The sequence below is a fragment of the Amyelois transitella genome, chromosome 28 (genome assembly GCF_032362555.1).
Source record: "Amyelois transitella isolate CPQ chromosome 28, ilAmyTran1.1, whole genome shotgun sequence".
NCBI lineage: Eukaryota > Metazoa > Arthropoda > Insecta > Lepidoptera > Pyralidae > Amyelois > Amyelois transitella.
Window position 1 is genome coordinate 21079 of NC_083531.1, and position 23812 is coordinate 44890.

A 23812-nucleotide genomic window follows, 5' to 3' on the forward strand; every position below is an offset into this window, starting at 1 on the left:
TCAAATGATTTGCAATCTGTCCAGTCACTTCCAAGACGTAAAAACTTTGTTAAATTTGACTTCACACCCGACACTGGCCACCTCCTCACGTTACTTAATATTATGATATTGTCTCCTCAGTAATCTGGATCCATCCATCCATCCATCCATCTCCCGCCGCCGACGACACTCTATACACTGACTGACTGACTGACCTAATAAAAATATTGCAACTGCCACTGCCACTGCACACACCGCACATCAATTAGTAGGTAGTATGTAGACGATATTACGACGCACATAATGCACTAGTTAGGTAGGTAGGTAGGTAGGTACTCGTTACAACAACAAAAACAAAAAAAAAAAACACTCCGCATCCCCGCATTCTTTTCTCTCGCCCGACTGCCCGACTATTATTTATTTATTATCATATAATAATTACACAAATATAATAATAATTACATGCTTTTACATCGAGAAAGAGACTAGACGCTCGCTCTCCGAGAGCTCGCACTTTGCGTGTTTTACCAACGTGGACTTGACAAGCTTCAAAATTGTCAAATATAATATTTATACATATGAAATATTAACAAGGGTGAACAATGATATCTTAGCTTTTTATCTGGGGACACTAATTGCGTACATTATTAGGTTTTATAATGAAAAACAACTTTTGAACATGACCCGAGCTCTGGTCCGATATATTACTGTGAAAATAAACGTCTATAACTCGGGATCACTATTCATCGGTGTGATTAAAATCACACGTGCACGTGGATAAACTCAATAATATACATTATACGTGTTCAATGTGCCTTCATAGCGCATTATTATTATGGAAAATTAATATTTTCCGAACTTAGTTAGTGAAAAGTTGGAAGCTCTCGTATGAGAAAACGTTTCGCGGCACACCGGTTCTCGTTACGGTATTACTCGATGCGAACGAAATGTTCGCACGCGCCCGTCGAGTCGACTTTAACAACACTGTTCATTTAACAATTCCCGTGTTTGTTTGTTTGCGCGTGTGTGTTAAGTGAAATAAATAAATATTAACAATATGGCAGACACAGCTGTAGCTTCCGAGGCACCGGCACCGGCTACGCCGGCGAAGAAGCAGCCTAAGGCGTCTGCCGCGGCGGGCGGTGTCAAGAAGGCGAAAGCCAAACCGACCCACCCGAAGACATCGGAGATGGTCAACAGCGCCATCAAGGAGTTGAAGGAGAGGAGCGGATCGTCCCTGCAGGCCATTAAGAAATACATAGCGGCCCAATACAAAGTCGACGCCGAGAAATTGGCACCGTTCATAAGGAAATATTTGAAGAGCGCCGTCGAATCCGGAGCACTGATCCAGACCAAGGGCAAAGGTGCGTCGGGATCGTTCAAATTGGAATCCAAATCGTCATCGTCCAAGAAACCGGCCGGCGGTGCGGCGGGCACCAAGAGGTCCGCGTCCGCGGCCGGCGCCAAATCGAAGAAGGGATCCGCCGCGTCCGCGTCCGCCTCCAAGGCGAAGAAGGCCGCCTCCGCCGGCGGCGGTGCGTCTTCGTCGCCGTCGAAGGCTGCCGGCGGCAAGGCGGCCTCGTCCGCCGCCACCGCTAAGGACAAGAAGGCTGCGGCCGCGGCCAAGAAGAAGCCAGCGGCGGCCAAGAAGGCCGCGACGGCCGCGCCCGCGAGGGCCAAGGCCGCTGCCGCGCCGAAGGCGAAGAAAACTGCCAAACCCCCTACGAAGAAACCGAAAGCGCCCAAGCCGAAGAAGGCCGCCACAACACCCAAGAAGCCCGCAGCAAAGAAAGCGGCCGCGTCAAAGAAGTAAATCCCTACCTGTGTATGTACCTGGTACATACCGCCGCTCTCTTTATCTCTCCGCCGTTTGTTTACTGCTAGTTGCTTGCTTGCTTGCAGAAACAACAACAACTACCACGAAGACGGACGTCGTCGAAGAAGAAGAGATCGGGGTGGGTGGGAAAAAGCGTGCACCGTTGTGTGCGCGTGCCGTGCCGCGCCCATGGTGCCCTTTAGCGCCGAACAAAAAGCCCTTTTCAGGGCTAACATATGGTTCAATGTGTATGTTTCTTTGTACAACAACAATAATAACACATGTCTGTGTGTGTTGTGTCGTCGACCTACCTTGTGAGACAGGAGTGTAAGTATCGCTTCTTACGTAAGTATTGATGAAGAAGAAGAGAGAGAGTGTTAAATAAAAAAAATAAATAAAAATATACAAACGCATGAACATTCAGATATATATTTCATTACCTGACTGTGTTATTAGCTAGCTAGCTCATGATATGTATAATATAACGTAACGTAATAGTGAGTAAGGAAAGAAAAAAAAAAAGTAAATATGTAAATAAAAATAGGTAGACATTGTCCGTTAGTTCGTTCGTTCACATCCCCACCACTCGATGTTGGTAACTTCGTTCATTGTACGATAAAGATCAACGCACGGGTGTATATAATAAAAGCATACCCCGTCCGCGTACGCTCATTTTAACGTCGTCGTCCGTTGTCACAACAACGTTTGTTTGTTTGTTTACTAACTGTACCAATTCAATCTTCGAAAAATGTCTGGACGCGGTAAAGGTGGAAAAGTGAAGGGGAAGGCAAAGTCGCGTTCCAATCGTGCCGGTCTCCAGTTTCCCGTGGGCCGTATTCACAGGCTGCTACGCAAGGGCAACTACGCCGAACGCGTCGGTGCCGGCGCTCCGGTTTACCTCGCCGCCGTGATGGAATACCTGGCCGCCGAAGTGCTCGAGTTGGCCGGCAACGCCGCCAGAGACAACAAGAAGACCAGGATCATACCTAGACATCTTCAATTGGCCATCCGCAATGACGAAGAATTGAACAAACTGCTCTCCGGTGTGACCATCGCTCAGGGCGGTGTACTGCCCAACATCCAGGCGGTGCTTTTGCCCAAGAAGACCGAGAAGAAGGCGTAAGTCGTCCACTTTCGTTCGTTCGTTCGTTCCTCTATTTTGTTGTTGTTTTTATTGTATGTATTTTGTATTGTACACACACACCTATGTTGTCGTTCACCTAAGGTGCGACTCCATAATTGTAGTGCGTGTACATACACACACATATACGTACTTGCTCAACAACAATCTGAGGCCCGATATGGATGGATGGATGGACTCTTACGTGGTCGCCGGGTGCGTCGACTTGCTAACTCGGAATAAAAAGACAAAAAGGCCCTTTTCAGGGCCACAATATGATTCTTATGCGTTAAAAACAGTTTCACTTTTGATAAACCAAAGTCAACAAAGCTAATCATTCTAAAACACAACGTACGATTCACTTACTTACTCAGTTGCTGGCTCAGCAAGAATAAATAAACGGGCTTTACACGAGTCTGCCTGTCAAAAATACTTTGTCAAGTCTTATCTACCTCTACCTAGTTCGCTACCTACCTATTACATATTATGCAAACCTAACCTAACCTAACGTAACAAGGGATAACCTAAACTAGGTATCACCTACCTACCTACCTAATTTTTTTTTTTTTTTTTTTTTTTTTTTTTTTTTTTTTTTTTTTTTTTTTTTTTTTTTTACCTATCTTTATCTCACTTTCTTTGCACTATTGGCGGAGGGGAGGGGAAGGGAGAGGGGGGAGGGGAATGATTCGAGGCGTGCCCGACGCGACTACGCCGACTTTCCTATTGGCCGATATACGCTGTGACCATTACACTGTTTGACTGCAGACGACGGACATATAGTCAAAATTTATCAAAAATTCGGACACCACACGAGACATCTCGGTTTCTAGATCTCGCGCTAGTGACGTTACGCACGCATTTTATAACAAAGAAAAATGCCGCCCAAGACCAGTGGCAAGGCCGCCAAGAAATCTGGCAAAGCCCAGAAGAACATCTCCAAGACTGACAAAAAGAAGAAGAAGCACAAGAGGAAGGAGAGCTACGCCATCTACATTTACAAAGTGCTGAAGCAGGTGCACCCGGACACCGGTATATCCAGCAAGGCGATGTCCATCATGAACTCGTTCGTGAACGACATCTTCGAGCGAATCGCCGCCGAGGCTTCCCGCCTGGCCCACTACAACAAGAGGTCAACGATCACATCGAGGGAGGTGCAGACTTCCGTGAGGCTTCTCCTGCCCGGTGAGCTCGCCAAGCACGCCGTCAGTGAAGGCACCAAGGCGGTCACCAAGTACACCAGCTCCAAGTAGATGATTTATATATAGTGTGTGTGTGTGTGTGTGTTTGCTAACGTGTGTCCGTCGAAGTGTTTTGTTTTGTTTGCTCCTACACATCACCTACCCCTTCACGGTTGGGTCAGGTAGTGGATGGGATCGGACGGGCGAAATATCGAATGGATGCAGAATGGCAGCACAGCATATACGCACGCACGCGCGCACGCACACGCGTGTATAATATACCTACATCCAAAAGGCCCTTTTCAGGGCCACAACATTTGTCATAATTTACTGAATGTTTCTTCTCGACTTAATACGTCGTACCAACCTCAGACTTATAATTCGGAGTAATAATAATAATAATAAAGTAAACACGCATGATATCATGATATCGAACAACAAATGTTTGTTGTTGATAAAAATATATATACGTAAATATTACAATTGTTCGCTGTGTCCACCCCGCAAAGGAAAATATTATTATTCTAAATAATACTACATAATTATTTCGTAAAATACTACACACGCACGACTGAGAGAGAGGGAGACAGGAGAGGGGGGGGGGGGGGGGGGGGAGGAGAGGGGGGGGGGGTTCACCATATTACCCTTACCATAGTACCATTCGGTAGTATACTACCAGTCGATGCTACGTGTTCGTATAAAACGCGCTAGAATCTGTTAATTCGGATCACTTCAGTTCGGTCGGTACCCGCGTGCGGTCGTGTGTACGTACTTGGTGTGTTTTGTAATCGTTCTTCCGTTGATACTTTCTACGAACAAGGATGGCTCGTACTAAGCAGACGGCCCGTAAATCGACCGGAGGTAAAGCTCCGCGTAAACAGCTCGCCACAAAGGCGGCTCGTAAGAGCGCGCCCGCAACCGGCGGTGTCAAGAAGCCGCATCGCTACAGGCCCGGAACAGTTGCACTCCGTGAGATCCGTCGTTACCAGAAGAGTACCGAGCTTCTGATCCGCAAGTTGCCGTTCCAGCGTCTCGTACGTGAAATCGCTCAGGACTTCAAGACCGATCTCAGATTCCAGAGTTCGGCAGTGATGGCTCTCCAGGAAGCGAGCGAGGCGTATCTGGTGGGCCTCTTCGAGGACACCAACCTGTGCGCCATTCACGCGAAACGCGTCACCATCATGCCCAAGGACATCCAGTTGGCGCGCAGGATCAGAGGAGAACGCGCTTAAGCGTGTAGAGGAGTCTGGTGGTGATTCCCGTTGTTGTGTGTCCGATCTCGTCATGTTCATGACCATTACATGATCATGATCGCAACGTGACACTAGAACTGGAACGTCGCCGCTCGCATTTACAAACGGCCCTTTTCAGGGCCACACACGATTCAAACTGATACATGTTTCTTGGTACGATGAGTTAGTTCCCACCACCACCTACCTGCGTAATTAATGAACATATATTATTATCATGTAACTACTTCCTTACCACCACATACACGCAGCGACATATTGTTATGTATGTAAAAAAAAAAAAAAAAACAAATAAAAACATACAAAATCTTTATCGTTATCCTAACCTACTGTTGCGACTGCGAATGAAAGCTAGTATGGAATAATAATAATGTGCGTGTACGTATTTATTTATTATTATTATTATTATTTTTTTTTTTTTTGTTTTTCTTTTTATTTAATATTCTCGTATATTATTATTATTTTTTTTTTTTTTTTTTTATTAACGCGCGCTCGTTCTTCTATTGGTTGGCCGTTGAGAGGCCCCCCTCGCCTCCCCACCCCTACCCCCTCCTTCGCGTTGCTAGTGTATATAAAAGTAGAAAATCAAACCCGAAAATTTACCATTCGTCGACAAGTCGTGTTTGCGCGTGCGCGTCTTTGTGTTTAACAATCTCATCGAATCAATCTACAACAAGATGACCGGTCGCGGTAAAGGAGGCAAAGGTCTTGGAAAGGGAGGAGCTAAACGCCACAGGAAGGTGCTCCGTGATAACATCCAGGGTATCACCAAACCGGCCATCCGTCGTTTGGCTCGCAGAGGCGGCGTCAAGCGTATCTCCGGTCTGATATACGAAGAGACCCGCGGTGTTCTCAAGGTGTTCCTCGAGAACGTCATCCGCGACGCTGTCACTTACACCGAGCACGCCAAGAGGAAGACCGTCACCGCCATGGACGTGGTCTACGCTCTGAAGCGCCAGGGACGTACGTTGTACGGTTTCGGCGGTTAAGGTGTGCCGTGTGCGTGTCTCGTGTTTCTCGCTCGCTCGATCTCTGCAAGCGAGTAAACAAACGAAACAAACAATTAAACAAAAAGGCCCTTTTCAGGGCCGCAAAAGTATCGTTGAATTTGTTGTTGTTAAAACCGTTTCTGATGTCACTTATCGTGTCGACCGTTCATTATGCATGCATGCATGCATGCAGCACACACACACACACACACACACACACACACACACACACACACACACACACACACACACACACACACACACACACACTCACACTTGACTCTTCTCTCTTTATCTTTTTTTTTTTCAACAAAACAAACACAATTTTCGCACGTCCAGTCACTTCCAAGACGTAAAAACTTTGTTAAATTTGACTTCACACCCGACACTGGCCACCTCCTCACGTTACTTAATATTATGATATTGTCTCCTCAGTAATCTGGATCCATCCATCCATCCATCCATCCATCTCCCGCCGCCGACGACACTCTATACACTGACTGACTGACTGACCTAATAAAAATATTGCAACTGCCACTGCCACTGCACACACCGCACATCAATTAGTAGGTAGTATGTAGACGATATTACGACGCACATAATGCACTAGTTAGGTAGGTAGGTAGGTAGGTACTCGTTACAACAACAAAAACAAAAAAAAAAAACACTCCGCATCCCCGCATTCTTTTCTCTCGCCCGACTGCCCGACTATTATTTATTTATTATCATATAATAATTACACAAATATAATAATAATTACATGCTTTTACATCGAGAAAGAGACTAGACGCTCGCTCTCCGAGAGCTCGCACTTTGCGTGTTTTACCAACGTGGACTTGACAAGCTTCAAAATTGTCAAATATAATATTTATACATATGAAATATTAACAAGGGTGAACAATGATATCTTAGCTTTTTATCTGGGGACACTAATTGCGTACATTATTAGGTTTTATAATGAAAAACAACTTTTGAACATGACCCGAGCTCTGGTCCGATATATTACTGTGAAAATAAACGTCTATAACTCGGGATCACTATTCATCGGTGTGATTAAAATCACACGTGCACGTGGATAAACTCAATAATATACATTATACGTGTTCAATGTGCCTTCATAGCGCATTATTATTATGGAAAATTAATATTTTCCGAACTTAGTTAGTGAAAAGTTGGAAGCTCTCGTATGAGAAAACGTTTCGCGGCACACCGGTTCTCGTTACGGTATTACTCGATGCGAACGAAATGTTCGCACGCGCCCGTCGAGTCGACTTTAACAACACTGTTCATTTAACAATTCCCGTGTTTGTTTGTTTGCGCGTGTGTGTTAAGTGAAATAAATAAATATTAACAATATGGCAGACACAGCTGTAGCTTCCGAGGCACCGGCACCGGCTACGCCGGCGAAGAAGCAGCCTAAGGCGTCTGCCGCGGCGGGCGGTGTCAAGAAGGCGAAAGCCAAACCGACCCACCCGAAGACATCGGAGATGGTCAACAGCGCCATCAAGGAGTTGAAGGAGAGGAGCGGATCGTCCCTGCAGGCCATTAAGAAATACATAGCGGCCCAATACAAAGTCGACGCCGAGAAATTGGCACCGTTCATAAGGAAATATTTGAAGAGCGCCGTCGAATCCGGAGCACTGATCCAGACCAAGGGCAAAGGTGCGTCGGGATCGTTCAAATTGGAATCCAAATCGTCATCGTCCAAGAAACCGGCCGGCGGTGCGGCGGGCACCAAGAGGTCCGCGTCCGCGGCCGGCGCCAAATCGAAGAAGGGATCCGCCGCGTCCGCGTCCGCCTCCAAGGCGAAGAAGGCCGCCTCCGCCGGCGGCGGTGCGTCTTCGTCGCCGTCGAAGGCTGCCGGCGGCAAGGCGGCCTCGTCCGCCGCCACCGCTAAGGACAAGAAGGCTGCGGCCGCGGCCAAGAAGAAGCCAGCGGCGGCCAAGAAGGCCGCGACGGCCGCGCCCGCGAGGGCCAAGGCCGCTGCCGCGCCGAAGGCGAAGAAAACTGCCAAACCCCCTACGAAGAAACCGAAAGCGCCCAAGCCGAAGAAGGCCGCCACAACACCCAAGAAGCCCGCAGCAAAGAAAGCGGCCGCGTCAAAGAAGTAAATCCCTACCTGTGTATGTACCTGGTACATACCGCCGCTCTCTTTATCTCTCCGCCGTTTGTTTACTGCTAGTTGCTTGCTTGCTTGCAGAAACAACAACAACTACCACGAAGACGGACGTCGTCGAAGAAGAAGAGATCGGGGTGGGTGGGAAAAAGCGTGCACCGTTGTGTGCGCGTGCCGTGCCGCGCCCATGGTGCCCTTTAGCGCCGAACAAAAAGCCCTTTTCAGGGCTAACATATGGTTCAATGTGTATGTTTCTTTGTACAACAACAATAATAACACATGTCTGTGTGTGTTGTGTCGTCGACCTACCTTGTGAGACAGGAGTGTAAGTATCGCTTCTTACGTAAGTATTGATGAAGAAGAAGAGAGAGAGTGTTAAATAAAAAAAATAAATAAAAATATACAAACGCATGAACATTCAGATATATATTTCATTACCTGACTGTGTTATTAGCTAGCTAGCTCATGATATGTATAATATAACGTAACGTAATAGTGAGTAAGGAAAGAAAAAAAAAAAGTAAATATGTAAATAAAAATAGGTAGACATTGTCCGTTAGTTCGTTCGTTCACATCCCCACCACTCGATGTTGGTAACTTCGTTCATTGTACGATAAAGATCAACGCACGGGTGTATATAATAAAAGCATACCCCGTCCGCGTACGCTCATTTTAACGTCGTCGTCCGTTGTCACAACAACGTTTGTTTGTTTGTTTACTAACTGTACCAATTCAATCTTCGAAAAATGTCTGGACGCGGTAAAGGTGGAAAAGTGAAGGGGAAGGCAAAGTCGCGTTCCAATCGTGCCGGTCTCCAGTTTCCCGTGGGCCGTATTCACAGGCTGCTACGCAAGGGCAACTACGCCGAACGCGTCGGTGCCGGCGCTCCGGTTTACCTCGCCGCCGTGATGGAATACCTGGCCGCCGAAGTGCTCGAGTTGGCCGGCAACGCCGCCAGAGACAACAAGAAGACCAGGATCATACCTAGACATCTTCAATTGGCCATCCGCAATGACGAAGAATTGAACAAACTGCTCTCCGGTGTGACCATCGCTCAGGGCGGTGTACTGCCCAACATCCAGGCGGTGCTTTTGCCCAAGAAGACCGAGAAGAAGGCGTAAGTCGTCCACTTTCGTTCGTTCGTTCGTTCCTCTATTTTGTTGTTGTTTTTATTGTATGTATTTTGTATTGTACACACACACCTATGTTGTCGTTCACCTAAGGTGCGACTCCATAATTGTAGTGCGTGTACATACACACACATATACGTACTTGCTCAACAACAATCTGAGGCCCGATATGGATGGATGGATGGACTCTTACGTGGTCGCCGGGTGCGTCGACTTGCTAACTCGGAATAAAAAGACAAAAAGGCCCTTTTCAGGGCCACAATATGATTCTTATGCGTTAAAAACAGTTTCACTTTTGATAAACCAAAGTCAACAAAGCTAATCATTCTAAAACACAACGTACGATTCACTTACTTACTCAGTTGCTGGCTCAGCAAGAATAAATAAACGGGCTTTACACGAGTCTGCCTGTCAAAAATACTTTGTCAAGTCTTATCTACCTCTACCTAGTTCGCTACCTACCTATTACATATTATGCAAACCTAACCTAACCTAACGTAACAAGGGATAACCTAAACTAGGTATCACCTACCTACCTACCTATTTTTTTTTTTTTTTACCTACCCCCTTTTTTTTTTTTTTTTTTTTTACCTATCTTTATCTCACTTTCTTTGCACTATTGGCGGAGGGGAGGGGAAGGGAGAGGGGGGAGGGGAATGATTCGAGGCGTGCCCGACGCGACTACGCCGACTTTCCTATTGGCCGATATACGCTGTGACCATTACACTGTTTGACTGCAGACGACGGACATATAGTCAAAATTTATCAAAAATTCGGGCACCACACGAGACATCTCGGTTTCTAGATCTCGCGCTAGTGACGTTACGCACGCATTTTATAACAAAGAAAAATGCCGCCCAAGACCAGTGGCAAGGCCGCCAAGAAATCTGGCAAAGCCCAGAAGAACATCTCCAAGACTGACAAAAAGAAGAAGAAGCACAAGAGGAAGGAGAGCTACGCCATCTACATTTACAAAGTGCTGAAGCAGGTGCACCCGGACACCGGTATATCCAGCAAGGCGATGTCCATCATGAACTCGTTCGTGAACGACATCTTCGAGCGAATCGCCGCCGAGGCTTCCCGCCTGGCCCACTACAACAAGAGGTCAACGATCACATCGAGGGAGGTGCAGACTTCCGTGAGGCTTCTCCTGCCCGGTGAGCTCGCCAAGCACGCCGTCAGTGAAGGCACCAAGGCGGTCACCAAGTACACCAGCTCCAAGTAGATGATTTATATATAGTGTGTGTGTGTGTGTGTGTTTGCTAACGTGTGTCCGTCGAAGTGTTTTGTTTTGTTTGCTCCTACACATCACCTACCCCTTCACGGTTGGGTCAGGTAGTGGATGGGATCGGACGGGCGAAATATCGAATGGATGCAGAATGGCAGCACAGCATATACGCACGCACACGCGTGTATAATATACCTACATCCAAAAGGCCCTTTTCAGGGCCACAACATTTGTCATAATTTACTGAATGTTTCTTCTCGACTTAATACGTCGTACCAACCTCAGACTTATAATTCGGAGTAATAATAATAATAATAAAGTAAACACGCATGATATCATGATATCGAACAACAAATGTTTGTTGTTGATAAAAATATATATACGTAAATATTACAATTGTTCGCTGTGTCCACCCCGCAAAGGAAAATATTATTATTCTAAATAATACTACATAATTATTTCGTAAAATACTACACACGCACGACTGAGAGAGAGGGAGACAGGAGAGGGGGGGGGGGGGGGGGGGGGAGGAGAGGGGGGGGGGGTTCACCATATTACCCTTACCATAGTACCATTCGGTAGTATACTACCAGTCGATGCTACGTGTTCGTATAAAACGCGCTAGAATCTGTTAATTCGGATCACTTCAGTTCGGTCGGTACCCGCGTGCGGTCGTGTGTACGTACTTGGTGTGTTTTGTAATCGTTCTTCCGTTGATACTTTCTACGAACAAGGATGGCTCGTACTAAGCAGACGGCCCGTAAATCGACCGGAGGTAAAGCTCCGCGTAAACAGCTCGCCACTAAGGCGGCTCGTAAGAGCGCGCCCGCAACCGGCGGTGTCAAGAAGCCGCATCGCTACAGGCCCGGAACAGTTGCACTCCGTGAGATCCGTCGTTACCAGAAGAGTACTGAGCTTCTGATCCGCAAGTTGCCGTTCCAGCGTCTCGTACGTGAAATCGCTCAGGACTTCAAGACCGATCTCAGATTCCAGAGTTCGGCAGTGATGGCTCTCCAGGAAGCGAGCGAGGCGTATCTGGTGGGCCTCTTCGAGGACACCAACCTGTGCGCCATTCACGCGAAACGCGTCACCATCATGCCCAAGGACATCCAGTTGGCGCGCAGGATCAGAGGAGAACGCGCTTAAGCGTGTAGAGGAGTCTGGTGGTGATTCCCGTTGTTGTGTGTCCGATCTCGTCATGTTCATGACCATTACATGATCATGATCGCAACGTGACACTAGAAATGGAACGTCGCCGCTCGCATTTACAAACGGCCCTTTTCAGGGCCACACACGATTCAAACTGATACATGTTTCTTGGTACGATGAGTTAGTTCCCACCACCACCTACCTGCGTAATTAATGAACATATATTATTATCATGTAACTACTTCCTTACCACCACATACACGCAGCAACATATTGTTATGTATGTAAAAAAAAAAAAAAAAAAACAAATAAAAACATACAAAATCTTTATAATACCTAACCTACTGTTGCGACTGCGAATGAAAGCTAGTATGGAATAATAATAATGTGCGTGTACGTATTTATTTATTATTATTATTTTTTTTTTTTTTTGTTTTTCTTTTTATTTAATATTCTCGTATATTATTATTATTTTTTTTTTTTTTTTTTTTTTTATTAACGCGCGCTCGTTCTTCTATTGGTTGGCCGTTGAGAGGCCCCCCTCGCCTCCCCACCCCTACCCCCTCCTTCGCGTTGCTAGTGTATATAAAAGTAGAAAATCAAACCCGAAAATTTAGCTGCCGAAACTGAAGCCAAGGAAAGCCCCGGGCGCAGACCAAATCACCAATGAGGCGCTGCGCCATCTCCCGCCGCGAGCTATCGCGGCGACCACGCGCCTCTTCAATGGCATACTGCGCTCGGGTCACTTTCCTTCTACATGGAAGAACGCCAAAACGATTATGCTGCCCAAGCCGGGAAAAGATCACCGAAGACCCAACGGATTCCGGCCGATCGCGCTGCTGAGCAAGTTCTCGCAGCTCTTCGAGCGCCTGTTCCTCCGGCGACTGCTCCCTTACGTCGAGCCACGACAGGAACAATTCGGGTTTCGGCCCGAACATTCCACGACGCTCCAGGTCGCAAGACTGCTCCACAAGATGTCCGAGAGCCACAATAAAAAGGAATACGTGGCTGCCGTATTCCTGGATATGGAAATGGCCTTCGACAGGGTATGGCACGAGGGGCTGCTGTACAAGCTGTCGGAGGCCCAAATGCCACCAAGAATGGTCAGGGTCTTGGCCTCCTTCCTCACGGATCGCCGAGTCCATGTCGCAGTAGAAGACGCCGTCTCCTCCGTGCGCCCTGTGCGCGCGGGGGTTCCACAAGGAAGCTGTCTGTCCCCGGCCTGCTACGCCGCGTTCACCGACGACATCCCTGCCGTCGGCCAGGTGGAGCTAGCGCTGTACGCTGACGATGCGGCGTACTACGCGTCGTCCATGCGCCCGCTGTACGCCGCCAAGAGGCTGCAGCCCACACTTGAGGCTCTGCCGGGCTGGCTCTCCAAATGGAGGCTCTCGGTGAACGTCGGCAAGACCCAAGCAATCCTGACGGGGACAAGACCCCACCCGCCTCCACTGCGACTGCTCGGCGAACCGGTGCCGTGGCGGCCACACGTTAAATACCTGGGAGTTACCATTGACCGGCGTCTCACGTTCAAGAAGCACGTGGGAGACGTCGTCGCGAACACCAAGGCAGCGAGAGGGAAGCTCTACGGAGTCCTCTCCTCCAGCCTCCCCCTGAGGACGAAGCTCGGGGTCTACCGAGCTTACATCAGATCCCGCCTCACGTACGCGGCCCCGGCGTGGTACGCCTACTGCTCTGAGACCAACAGAAGAAAACTCAGAGCGCAAGAGAACCTCAGTCTCAGAGCAGTCGTCGGTGCCCCGCGGTACGTGAGGAACTCGACGATCCTCAGGGACCTGAAGTGGGAGGGCCTTGACGACTTTGTGGCCAGGCTGGCCACGAAGATGTTCGAGAGGGCGGACGCATCAGCACATGAACACCTGCGCGGCATCGCGCCACTCCATGCCCGCCCTCCGGACCGTCGCGTGAAGCCCTCACCTCGCTGCCTTGCGGCAGACGTCGTCGCCCAGTGATGACGCCGCCGCCGATGGGAACTCCCAGAAGACAGAAGAAGAAGAGGATCCAGGCCGCCACGGCCGCTCCATTGACCTGCCTACAGCCGTAGGCAGCGAAGAAGCCAATGAAGAGGGTAAAAAGACCCTGACCATTCGCTCCAATTCCTACACAAGGAGTTTGGGAAGACTACACGATCGAGACCGAAAATTTACCATTCGTCGACAAGTCGTGTTTGCGCGTGCGCGTCTTTGTGTTTAACAATCTCATCGAATCAATCTACAACAAGATGACCGGTCGCGGTAAAGGAGGCAAAGGTCTTGGAAAGGGAGGAGCTAAACGCCACAGGAAGGTGCTCCGTGATAACATCCAGGGTATCACCAAACCGGCCATCCGTCGTTTGGCTCGCAGAGGCGGCGTCAAGCGTATCTCCGGTCTGATATACGAAGAGACCCGCGGTGTTCTCAAGGTGTTCCTCGAGAACGTCATCCGCGACGCTGTCACTTACACCGAGCACGCCAAGAGGAAGACCGTCACCGCCATGGACGTGGTCTACGCTCTGAAGCGCCAGGGACGTACGTTGTACGGTTTCGGCGGTTAAGGTGTGCCGTGTGCGTGTCTCGTGTTTCTCGCTCGCTCGATCTCTGCAAGCGAGTAAACAAACGAAACAAACAATTAAACAAAAAGGCCCTTTTCAGGGCCGCAAAAGTATCGTTGAATTTGTTGTTGTTAAAACCGTTTCTGATGTCACTTATCGTGTCGACCGTTCATTATGCATGCATGCATGCATGCAGCACACACACACACACACACACACACACACACACACACACACACACACACACACACACACACACACACACACACACACTCACACTTGACTCTTCTCTCTTTATCTTTTTTTTTTTCAACAAAACAAACACAATTTTCGCACGTCCAGTCACTTCCAAGACGTAAAAACTTTGTTAAATTTGACTTCACACCCGACACTGGCCACCTCCTCACGTTACTTAATATTATGATATTGTCTCCTCAGTAATCTGGATCCATCCATCCATCCATCCATCCATCTCCCGCCGCCGACGACACTCTATACACTGACTGACTGACTGACCTAATAAAAATATTGCAACTGCCACTGCCACTGCACACACCGCACATCAATTAGTAGGTAGTATGTAGACGATATTACGACGCACATAATGCACTAGTTAGGTAGGTAGGTAGGTAGGTACTCGTTACAACAACAAAAACAAAAAAAAAAAACACTCCGCATCCCCGCATTCTTTTCTCTCGCCCGACTGCCCGACTATTATTTATTTATTATCATATAATAATTACACAAATATAATAATAATTACATGCTTTTACATCGAGAAAGAGACTAGACGCTCGCTCTCCGAGAGCTCGCACTTTGCGTGTTTTACCAACGTGGACTTGACAAGCTTCAAAATTGTCAAATATAATATTTATACATATGAAATATTAACAAGGGTGAACAATGATATCTTAGCTTTTTATCTGGGGACACTAATTGCGTACATTATTAGGTTTTATAATGAAAAACAACTTTTGAACATGACCCGAGCTCTGGTCCGATATATTACTGTGAAAATAAACGTCTATAACTCGGGATCACTATTCATCGGTGTGATTAAAATCACACGTGCACGTGGATAAACTCAATAATATACATTATACGTGTTCAATGTGCCTTCATAGCGCATTATTATTATGGAAAATTAATATTTTCCGAACTTAGTTAGTGAAAAGTTGGAAGCTCTCGTATGAGAAAACGTTTCGCGGCACACCGGTTCTCGTTACGGTATTACTCGATGCGAACGAAATGTTCGCACGCGCCCGTCGAGTCGACTTTAACAACACTGTTCATTTAACAATTCCCGTGTTTGTTTGTTTGCGCGTGTGTGTTAAGTGAAATAAATAAATATTAACAATATGGCAGACACAGCTGTAGCTTCCGAGGCACCGGCACCGGCTACGCCGGCGAAGAAGCAGCCTAAGGCGTCTGCCGCGGCGGGCGGTGTCAAGAAGGCGAAAGCCAAACCGACCCACCCGAAGACATCGGAGATGGTCAACAGCGCCATCAAGGAGTTGAAGGAGAGGAGCGGATCGTCCCTGCAGGCCATTAAGAAATACATAGCGGCCCAATACAAAGTCGACGCCGAGAAATTGGCACCGTTCATAAGGAAATATTTGAAGAGCGCCGTCGAATCCGGAGCACTGATCCAGACCAAGGGCAAAGGTGCGTCGGGATCGTTCAAATTGGAATCCAAATCGTCATCGTCCAAGAAACCGGCCGGCGGTGCGGCGGGCACCAAGAGGTCCGCGTCCGCGGCCGGCGCCAAATCGAAGAAGGGATCCGCCGCGTCCGCGTCCGCCTCCAAGGCGAAGAAGGCCGCCTCCGCCGGCGGCGGTGCGTCTTCGTCGCCGTCGAAGGCTGCCGGCGGCAAGGCGGCCTCGTCCGCCGCCACCGCTAAGGACAAGAAGGCTGCGGCCGCGGCCAAGAAGAAGCCAGCGGCGGCCAAGAAGGCCGCGACGGCCGCGCCCGCGAGGGCCAAGGCCGCTGCCGCGCCGAAGGCGAAGAAAACTGCCAAACCCCCTACGAAGAAACCGAAAGCGCCCAAGCCGAAGAAGGCCGCCACAACACCCAAGAAGCCCGCAGCAAAGAAAGCGGCCGCGTCAAAGAAGTAAATCCCTACCTGTGTATGTACCTGGTACATACCGCCGCTCTCTTTATCTCTCCGCCGTTTGTTTACTGCTAGTTGCTTGCTTGCTTGCAGAAACAACAACAACTACCACGAAGACGGACGTCGTCGAAGAAGAAGAGATCGGGGTGGGTGGGAAAAAGCGTGCACCGTTGTGTGCGCGTGCCGTGCCGCGCCCATGGTGCCCTTTAGCGCCGAACAAAAAGCCCTTTTCAGGGCTAACATATGGTTCAATGTGTATGTTTCTTTGTACAACAACAATAATAACACATGTCTGTGTGTGTTGTGTCGTCGACCTACCTTGTGAGACAGGAGTGTAAGTATCGCTTCTTACGTAAGTATTGATGAAGAAGAAGAGAGAGAGTGTTAAATAAAAAAAATAAATAAAAATATACAAACGCATGAACATTCAGATATATATTTCATTACCTGACTGTGTTATTAGCTAGCTAGCTCATGATATGTATAATATAACGTAACGTAATAGTGAGTAAGGAAAGAAAAAAAAAAAGTAAATATGTAAATAAAAATAGGTAGACATTGTCCGTTAGTTCGTTCGTTCACATCCCCACCACTCGATGTTGGTAACTTCGTTCATTGTACGATAAAGATCAACGCACGGGTGTATATAATAAAAGCATACCCCGTCCGCGTACGCTCATTTTAACGTCGTCGTCCGTTGTCACAACAACGTTTGTTTGTTTGTTTACTAACTGTACCAATTCAATCTTCGAAAAATGTCTGGACGCGGTAAAGGTGGAAAAGTGAAGGGGAAGGCAAAGTCGCGTTCCAATCGTGCCGGTCTCCAGTTTCCCGTGGGCCGTATTCACAGGCTGCTACGCAAGGGCAACTACGCCGAACGCGTCGGTGCCGGCGCTCCGGTTTACCTCGCCGCCGTGATGGAATACCTGGCCGCCGAAGTGCTCGAGTTGGCCGGCAACGCCGCCAGAGACAACAAGAAGACCAGGATCATACCTAGACATCTTCAATTGGCCATCCGCAATGACGAAGAATTGAACAAACTGCTCTCCGGTGTGACCATCGCTCAGGGCGGTGTACTGCCCAACATCCAGGCGGTGCTTTTGCCCAAGAAGACCGAGAAGAAGGCGTAAGTCGTCCACTTTCGTTCGTTCGTTCGTTCCTCTATTTTGTTGTTGTTTTTATTGTATGTATTTTGTATTGTACACACACACCTATGTTGTCGTTCACCTAAGGTGCGACTCCATAATTGTAGTGCGTGTACATACACACACATATACGTACTTGCTCAACAACAATCTGAGGCCCGATATGGATGGATGGATGGACTCTTACGTGGTCGCCGGGTGCGTCGACTTGCTAACTCGGAATAAAAAGACAAAAAGGCCCTTTTCAGGGCCACAATATGATTCTTATGCGTTAAAAACAGTTTCACTTTTGATAAACCAAAGTCAACAAAGCTAATCATTCTAAAACACAACGTACGATTCACTTACTTACTCAGTTGCTGGCTCAGCAAGAATAAATAAACGGGCTTTACACGAGTCTGCCTGTCAAAAATACTTTGTCAAGTCTTATCTACCTCTACCTAGTTCGCTACCTACCTATTACATATTATGCAAACCTAACCTAACCTAACGTAACAAGGGATAACCTAAACTAGGTATCACCTACCTACCTACCTATTTTTTTTTTTTTTTACCTACCCCCTTTTTTTTTTTTTTTTTTTTTACCTATCTTTATCTCACTTTCTTTGCACTATTGGCGGAGGGGAGGGGAAGGGAGAGGGGGGAGGGGAATGATTCGAGGCGTGCCCGACGCGACTACGCCGACTTTCCTATTGGCCGATATACGCTGTGACCATTACACTGTTTGACTGCAGACGACGGACATATAGTCAAAATTTATCAAAAATTCGGGCACCACACGAGACATCTCGGTTTCTAGATCTCGCGCTAGTGACGTTACGCACGCATTTTATAACAAAGAAAAATGCCGCCCAAGACCAGTGGCAAGGCCGCCAAGAAATCTGGCAAAGCCCAGAAGAACATCTCCAAGACTGACAAAAAGAAGAAGAAGCACAAGAGGAAGGAGAGCTACGCCATCTACATTTACAAAGTGCTGAAGCAGGTGCACCCGGACACCGGTATATCCAGCAAGGCGATGTCCATCATGAACTCGTTCGTGAACGACATCTTCGAGCGAATCGCCGCCGAGGCTTCCCGCCTGGCCCACTACAACAAGAGGTCAACGATCACATCGAGGGAGGTGCAGACTTCCGTGAGGCTTCTCCTGCCCGGTGAGCTCGCCAAGCACGCCGTCAGTGAAGGCACCAAGGCGGTCACCAAGTACACCAGCTCCAAGTAGATGATTTATATATAGTGTGTGTGTGTGTGTGTGTTTGCTAACGTGTGTCCGTCGAAGTGTTTTGTTTTGTTTGCTCCTACACATCACCTACCCCTTCACGGTTGGGTCAGGTAGTGGATGGGATCGGACGGGCGAAATATCGAATGGATGCAGAATGGCAGCACAGCATATACGCACGCACACGCGTGTATAATATACCTACATCCAAAAGGCCCTTTTCAGGGCCACAACATTTGTCATAATTTACTGAATGTTTCTTCTCGACTTAATACGTCGTACCAACCTCAGACTTATAATTCGGAGTAATAATAATAATAATAAAGTAAACACGCATGATATCATGATATCGAACAACAAATGTTTGTTGTTGATAAAAATATATATACGTAAATATTACAATTGTTCGCTGTGTCCACCCCGCAAAGGAAAATATTATTATTCTAAATAATACTACATAATTATTTCGTAAAATACTACACACGCACGACTGAGAGAGAGGGAGACAGGAGAGGGGGGGGGGGGGGGGGGAGGAGAGGGGGGGGGGGTTCACCATATTACCCTTACCATAGTACCATTCGGTAGTATACTACCAGTCGATGCTACGTGTTCGTATAAAACGCGCTAGAATCTGTTAATTCGGATCACTTCAGTTCGGTCGGTACCCGCGTGCGGTCGTGTGTACGTACTTGGTGTGTTTTGTAATCGTTCTTCCGTTGATACTTTCTACGAACAAGGATGGCTCGTACTAAGCAGACGGCCCGTAAATCGACCGGAGGTAAAGCTCCGCGTAAACAGCTCGCCACTAAGGCGGCTCGTAAGAGCGCGCCCGCAACCGGCGGTGTCAAGAAGCCGCATCGCTACAGGCCCGGAACAGTTGCACTCCGTGAGATCCGTCGTTACCAGAAGAGTACTGAGCTTCTGATCCGCAAGTTGCCGTTCCAGCGTCTCGTACGTGAAATCGCTCAGGACTTCAAGACCGATCTCAGATTCCAGAGTTCGGCAGTGATGGCTCTCCAGGAAGCGAGCGAGGCGTATCTGGTGGGCCTCTTCGAGGACACCAACCTGTGCGCCATTCACGCGAAACGCGTCACCATCATGCCCAAGGACATCCAGTTGGCGCGCAGGATCAGAGGAGAACGCGCTTAAGCGTGTAGAGGAGTCTGGTGGTGATTCCCGTTGTTGTGTGTCCGATCTCGTCATGTTCATGACCATTACATGATCATGATCGCAACGTGACACTAGAAATGGAACGTCGCCGCTCGCATTTACAAACGGCCCTTTTCAGGGCCACACACGATTCAAACTGATACATGTTTCTTGGTACGATGAGTTAGTTCCCACCACCACCTACCTGCGTAATTAATGAACATATATTATTATCATGTAACTACTTCCTTACCACCACATACACGCAGCAACATATTGTTATGTATGTAAAAAAAAAAAAAAAAAAACAAATAAAAACATACAAAATCTTTATAATACCTAACCTACTGTTGCGACTGCGAATGAAAGCTAGTATGGAATAATAATAATGTGCGTGTACGTATTTATTTATTATTATTATTTTTTTTTTTTTTTGTTTTTCTTTTTATTTAATATTCTCGTATATTATTATTATTTTTTTTTTTTTTTTTTTTTTATTAACGCGCGCTCGTTCTTCTATTGGTTGGCCGTTGAGAGGCCCCCCTCGCCTCCCCACCCCTACCCCCTCCTTCGCGTTGCTAGTGTATATAAAAGTAGAAAATCAAACCCGAAAATTTAGGGATTCGCCAGTCGCTTCGAGGAAATTTCTACGAGTACGAGCCGATTCTGTTTCCGCGATTGGGGAAGACGTAGCCACGCCCCCCCAACACCCCGCAAACAATATTTGCGTAGGAGAGGATAGCTCCCGGCGGAAACCCCTGCCAGGACTTCGGGACTGATTTGCTCGCATCCCCCTAGTAGCCGGCCTCCCACCAGCGGGTCTCACCGGTGAAAAGGGGTTGGGTAGTCGGCCCCGTTGTTCCCTCGGCTGCTCGGGAGCGACTCCACTCCTGCGCGTCGTCCGGGCTCCGAAATGGAGCCCCCCCCCCGGGAAGGGGTAGGTGCGGGTCCCCCGCACCCCTCCCCCGACATCGCCTTGCATACGCCACCAGCGGCGTATGCTACGCCGACGGGCGTCTTTCCTGCGCCCGCCGCCGCCGCCCGCGCCGCTGCTGACACTGCAATTGTAACCGCCGCCGCCGCAACGCAAGCCAGCGCCGCGACGACGACGACCGCAGCGACACTTGATGCAACTGCCGCCGTCGCCGCCGCCGTCACTGAAAGCCGCACTTTTGTGGCAAATGCCGCTGACGCCGTCACCTACTTTGCCGCCGCCGCCGCCGCCACCCACGCCGCCACCGCCACCGCCGCCGCCGCCGTCGCCACCTCCGCCACCCCAGCCGCCGCCGCTCCTGCCTCTGCAGCCGTCTCCGCGGCAGTCAAATCCGCCGCTGCCGCCACCGCCGCCCTCGCCGCCGCATCCCTACCCGCGCCCCTTGCGAATCTGTCCCCTAAAGGATGGATGAGAAGGGACGCGGAGGTACTCGTCCGCTTAGTGCACGGCGACTGGCTGTCGCCGGGGATGGCGCAATGGATGGCGATCTACCTCCGCCTGAAGGAAAACGAGGTGCGGGGGGTCGCCCCATCGGTGGATGATCTCGCGGCCTTAGATATCGCAAGACGGGGGATGATCACCCTCCCCCCGGTCGACATGGAAACTCCAAGGAGGCAGGTGATTTCCTCCCTCCTGAAGCGGGCAAGGAGCCCCACGGGCGACGCTCCTGAAACGCCGAAGAAGCCCCGGGCCCTCGACATGCGGGAGGGCGAGGAGGAGTCCTGTTCGACAGCCGAACCCTCTTCATCCGGGTCGACAACGGACCTGACAGGAGCCGGCGCCCGTGACCGACCATTAAAACGCGCCGCGACGATGGCGTCGGTCCGCGGCTCGGAGGCCGCCGCCGCCGCCGCCGCCGCCGCCGCCGCTGACGCCGCCGCTATGAAGCCTCCGCCGGCCGGGAAGTCCGCGATCCCGAGGTGGCAATCCCGGGACCCGCGCCGCGCACCGGCGGGGGCGGCATCCAGCCGAGCGCCCGCCCAGGCGTCCGCCCAGACTTCCGCCCTTGCGCCTGCCCAGACGTCCACACATCCGCACACTCAAGCGGCCGCCCATGCAGCTGACCGCCCGCCCGCCCAGGAACCTGCCCGCCCGCTCAACCAAGCGGCCGCCCATGCAGTGGACCGCCCGCCCGCCCAAGAACCTGCCCGCCCGCCCAATCAAGCGCCCGCCCTGGCAGCCGCCCGCCCGCCCAAGCAAGCGCCCGCCCTAGCGGCCGCCCGCCCGCCCAAGCAGGCGCCCGCCCTAGCGGCCGCCCGCCCGCCCAACCAGGCGCCCGCCCTAGCGGCCGCCCACCCGCCCAGCCAGGCGCCCGCCCTAGCGGCCGCCCGCCCGCCCGCCCAGACGTCCGCACAGGCGCCCGCCCAAGCGCCCGCCCAAGCATCCGCCCAACGCGCGCCGCCCTCGCTGGCCGCTCCCGCGGTATCATTCGCCCGGGTAGCGGCTAGCGCCGGAGCCCCCTTGCCACAACGGAAGGGGGCACAACGGGGAGCAGTGCCTCGCGCCCCGCCCACCACTTCAACACCTGCCGCCTCCAGTTCGACCACAGCTGTGGCCTCCTCTGGAACCGCAGCCCTCGCAGCCACCGCCACCGCCGCCGCCGCCGCCGCCGCCGCCGCTGCCGCCTCAGCCGCCCCGCCGACGGCACAAGCGCCCCGGGAGCCGCGCTACCCAAGGATCTGTGTGGACCACCTGCCCAACTGGGTGGTCCATTTCAGGGAAATTAGCCGACTGCTGGGACGCTCGCCGGCCGCCGTCGCACGCGGAAGAGGCGTGCACTTTACGCCAAAGGACGGCAACGAATATAGGACAGTCCAGAGGTATATCAACACTCTGGATGTCCAATGGCACTCATATTCGTTGCCGTCGGACCGTCCCTTGAAGGTGGCCATCCGCGGGCTGCCGCCCGACACGGAGGAGGCCGCGCTAAAAGAAGACCTGGAGGAGAAGGGTTTCACCGTGGAAGCCATCAAAGCCATCCGGGGCAGGGGAGATCGCCCCGGATGTGTCTTCTTCGCCCTCCTGGCCAGAACACAGAACTGCCAGGAGGTATTCACGGTTAAGGAGCTCCTTCACTGGCCGACCCTGAAGGTGGAGGCGTGGAGGGGGAAGCAGGGACCCGCCCAGTGCCACAGATGTCAGTTGTTCCGACACTCATCGGTCAACTGCCACCGAGCAACCGTCTGCGTGCGCTGTGGAGGGCCCCACAAGGCCACGGACTGCGAGCGGCCATTGGACCAGCCCGCCACCTGCGCCAATTGCGGTGGACCGCACCCGGCGAATCACTCTTCGTGCCCGGTGCTGCGGCGCGAGGCCAGAAACAGACGGGCTGGCCCGGTCGCTCGCAGCGGAACCGCCCCCACGCCTCAAAACACCACGTCCGAAGCAGCGGAGGCCTCACTGATGGCCCCCGCCAACCCACCGACCGCCAGGGGAGCAGAGCTCCCGAAAAAGAAAAGGAAGAAGAAGAAGAAGAAGAATGCCGCCGCCGTGAGCTCTGCCCCCGTGGCGGAGGAAGAAGCGGCTGCAACCGTGCCGCCTCCCCCGGCACCTCAAACCGTTCCCGCGCCTGCCTCGGCTGCGCCGATCCCGCCGGAGCACTTCTATGCACTGGTGCAGTCGGTGCAGCAGATGCAGGCACTACTGGCCGCCCTCGTCCCTGCGGCCCCCCTCAGAGGCGTACCCACCCCTA

General features: G+C 50.5%; 11 protein-coding genes across 11 annotated transcripts; all 11 read left to right on the forward strand.

The window, feature by feature from the left end:
* The first annotated feature begins 987 nt into the window (after window positions 1–987).
* LOC132903677 (histone H1B-like) lies at window positions 988–2294 on the forward strand. The gene has a single exon (XM_060952496.1). It carries the CDS (start codon window positions 1037–1039, stop codon window positions 1790–1792), a length of 756 nt encoding a protein of 251 aa, XP_060808479.1. The 5' UTR covers window positions 988–1036; the 3' UTR covers window positions 1793–2294.
* Window positions 2295–2473: 179 nt separating this feature from the next.
* Window positions 2474–3240, forward strand: LOC106139561 (histone H2A). Its single transcript, XM_013341032.2, has one exon. It carries the CDS (start codon window positions 2544–2546, stop codon window positions 2916–2918), a length of 375 nt encoding a protein of 124 aa, XP_013196486.1. The 5' UTR covers window positions 2474–2543; the 3' UTR covers window positions 2919–3240.
* A 491-nt stretch (window positions 3241–3731) lies between these two features.
* LOC132903683 (histone H2B) lies at window positions 3732–4295 on the forward strand. The gene has a single exon (XM_060952502.1). It carries the CDS (start codon window positions 3791–3793, stop codon window positions 4163–4165), a length of 375 nt encoding a protein of 124 aa, XP_060808485.1. The 5' UTR covers window positions 3732–3790; the 3' UTR covers window positions 4166–4295.
* A 613-nt stretch (window positions 4296–4908) lies between these two features.
* LOC132903686 (histone H3) lies at window positions 4909–5513 on the forward strand. The gene has a single exon (XM_060952505.1). The coding sequence runs from the start codon at window positions 4915–4917 to the stop codon at window positions 5323–5325; it is 411 nt and encodes a 136-aa protein (XP_060808488.1). The 5' UTR covers window positions 4909–4914; the 3' UTR covers window positions 5326–5513.
* Window positions 5514–7638: 2125 nt separating this feature from the next.
* Window positions 7639–8945, forward strand: LOC132903678 (histone H1B-like). The gene has a single exon (XM_060952497.1). The coding sequence runs from the start codon at window positions 7688–7690 to the stop codon at window positions 8441–8443; it is 756 nt and encodes a 251-aa protein (XP_060808480.1). The 5' UTR covers window positions 7639–7687; the 3' UTR covers window positions 8444–8945.
* Window positions 8946–9124: 179 nt separating this feature from the next.
* On the forward strand, window positions 9125–9891 carry LOC132903684 (histone H2A). The gene has a single exon (XM_060952503.1). The coding sequence runs from the start codon at window positions 9195–9197 to the stop codon at window positions 9567–9569; it is 375 nt and encodes a 124-aa protein (XP_060808486.1). The 5' UTR covers window positions 9125–9194; the 3' UTR covers window positions 9570–9891.
* A 478-nt stretch (window positions 9892–10369) lies between these two features.
* On the forward strand, window positions 10370–11079 carry LOC132903682 (histone H2B). Its single transcript, XM_060952501.1, has one exon. It carries the CDS (start codon window positions 10429–10431, stop codon window positions 10801–10803), a length of 375 nt encoding a protein of 124 aa, XP_060808484.1. The 5' UTR covers window positions 10370–10428; the 3' UTR covers window positions 10804–11079.
* Window positions 11080–11541: 462 nt separating this feature from the next.
* Window positions 11542–11952, forward strand: LOC132903543 (histone H3). Its single transcript, XM_060952109.1, has one exon. It carries the CDS (start codon window positions 11542–11544, stop codon window positions 11950–11952), a length of 411 nt encoding a protein of 136 aa, XP_060808092.1.
* Window positions 11953–15815: 3863 nt separating this feature from the next.
* LOC132903680 (histone H1B-like) lies at window positions 15816–16729 on the forward strand. The gene has a single exon (XM_060952499.1). It carries the CDS (start codon window positions 15865–15867, stop codon window positions 16618–16620), a length of 756 nt encoding a protein of 251 aa, XP_060808482.1. The 5' UTR covers window positions 15816–15864; the 3' UTR covers window positions 16621–16729.
* Window positions 16730–17301: 572 nt separating this feature from the next.
* On the forward strand, window positions 17302–18068 carry LOC132903685 (histone H2A). Its single transcript, XM_060952504.1, has one exon. It carries the CDS (start codon window positions 17372–17374, stop codon window positions 17744–17746), a length of 375 nt encoding a protein of 124 aa, XP_060808487.1. The 5' UTR covers window positions 17302–17371; the 3' UTR covers window positions 17747–18068.
* Window positions 18069–18546: 478 nt separating this feature from the next.
* Window positions 18547–19259, forward strand: LOC132903681 (histone H2B). The gene has a single exon (XM_060952500.1). The coding sequence runs from the start codon at window positions 18606–18608 to the stop codon at window positions 18978–18980; it is 375 nt and encodes a 124-aa protein (XP_060808483.1). The 5' UTR covers window positions 18547–18605; the 3' UTR covers window positions 18981–19259.
* Window positions 19260–23812: the final 4553 nt, after the last annotated feature.

Coding starts and splice junctions, on each gene's coding strand:
- LOC132903677 (XM_060952496.1), top strand. CDS start 1,037: ATGGCAGACACAGCTGTAGCTTCCGAGGCACCGGCACCGGCTACGCCG.
- LOC106139561 (XM_013341032.2), top strand. CDS start 2,544: ATGTCTGGACGCGGTAAAGGTGGAAAAGTGAAGGGGAAGGCAAAGTCG.
- LOC132903683 (XM_060952502.1), top strand. CDS start 3,791: ATGCCGCCCAAGACCAGTGGCAAGGCCGCCAAGAAATCTGGCAAAGCC.
- LOC132903686 (XM_060952505.1), top strand. CDS start 4,915: ATGGCTCGTACTAAGCAGACGGCCCGTAAATCGACCGGAGGTAAAGCT.
- LOC132903678 (XM_060952497.1), top strand. CDS start 7,688: ATGGCAGACACAGCTGTAGCTTCCGAGGCACCGGCACCGGCTACGCCG.
- LOC132903684 (XM_060952503.1), top strand. CDS start 9,195: ATGTCTGGACGCGGTAAAGGTGGAAAAGTGAAGGGGAAGGCAAAGTCG.
- LOC132903682 (XM_060952501.1), top strand. CDS start 10,429: ATGCCGCCCAAGACCAGTGGCAAGGCCGCCAAGAAATCTGGCAAAGCC.
- LOC132903543 (XM_060952109.1), top strand. CDS start 11,542: ATGGCTCGTACTAAGCAGACGGCCCGTAAATCGACCGGAGGTAAAGCT.
- LOC132903680 (XM_060952499.1), top strand. CDS start 15,865: ATGGCAGACACAGCTGTAGCTTCCGAGGCACCGGCACCGGCTACGCCG.
- LOC132903685 (XM_060952504.1), top strand. CDS start 17,372: ATGTCTGGACGCGGTAAAGGTGGAAAAGTGAAGGGGAAGGCAAAGTCG.
- LOC132903681 (XM_060952500.1), top strand. CDS start 18,606: ATGCCGCCCAAGACCAGTGGCAAGGCCGCCAAGAAATCTGGCAAAGCC.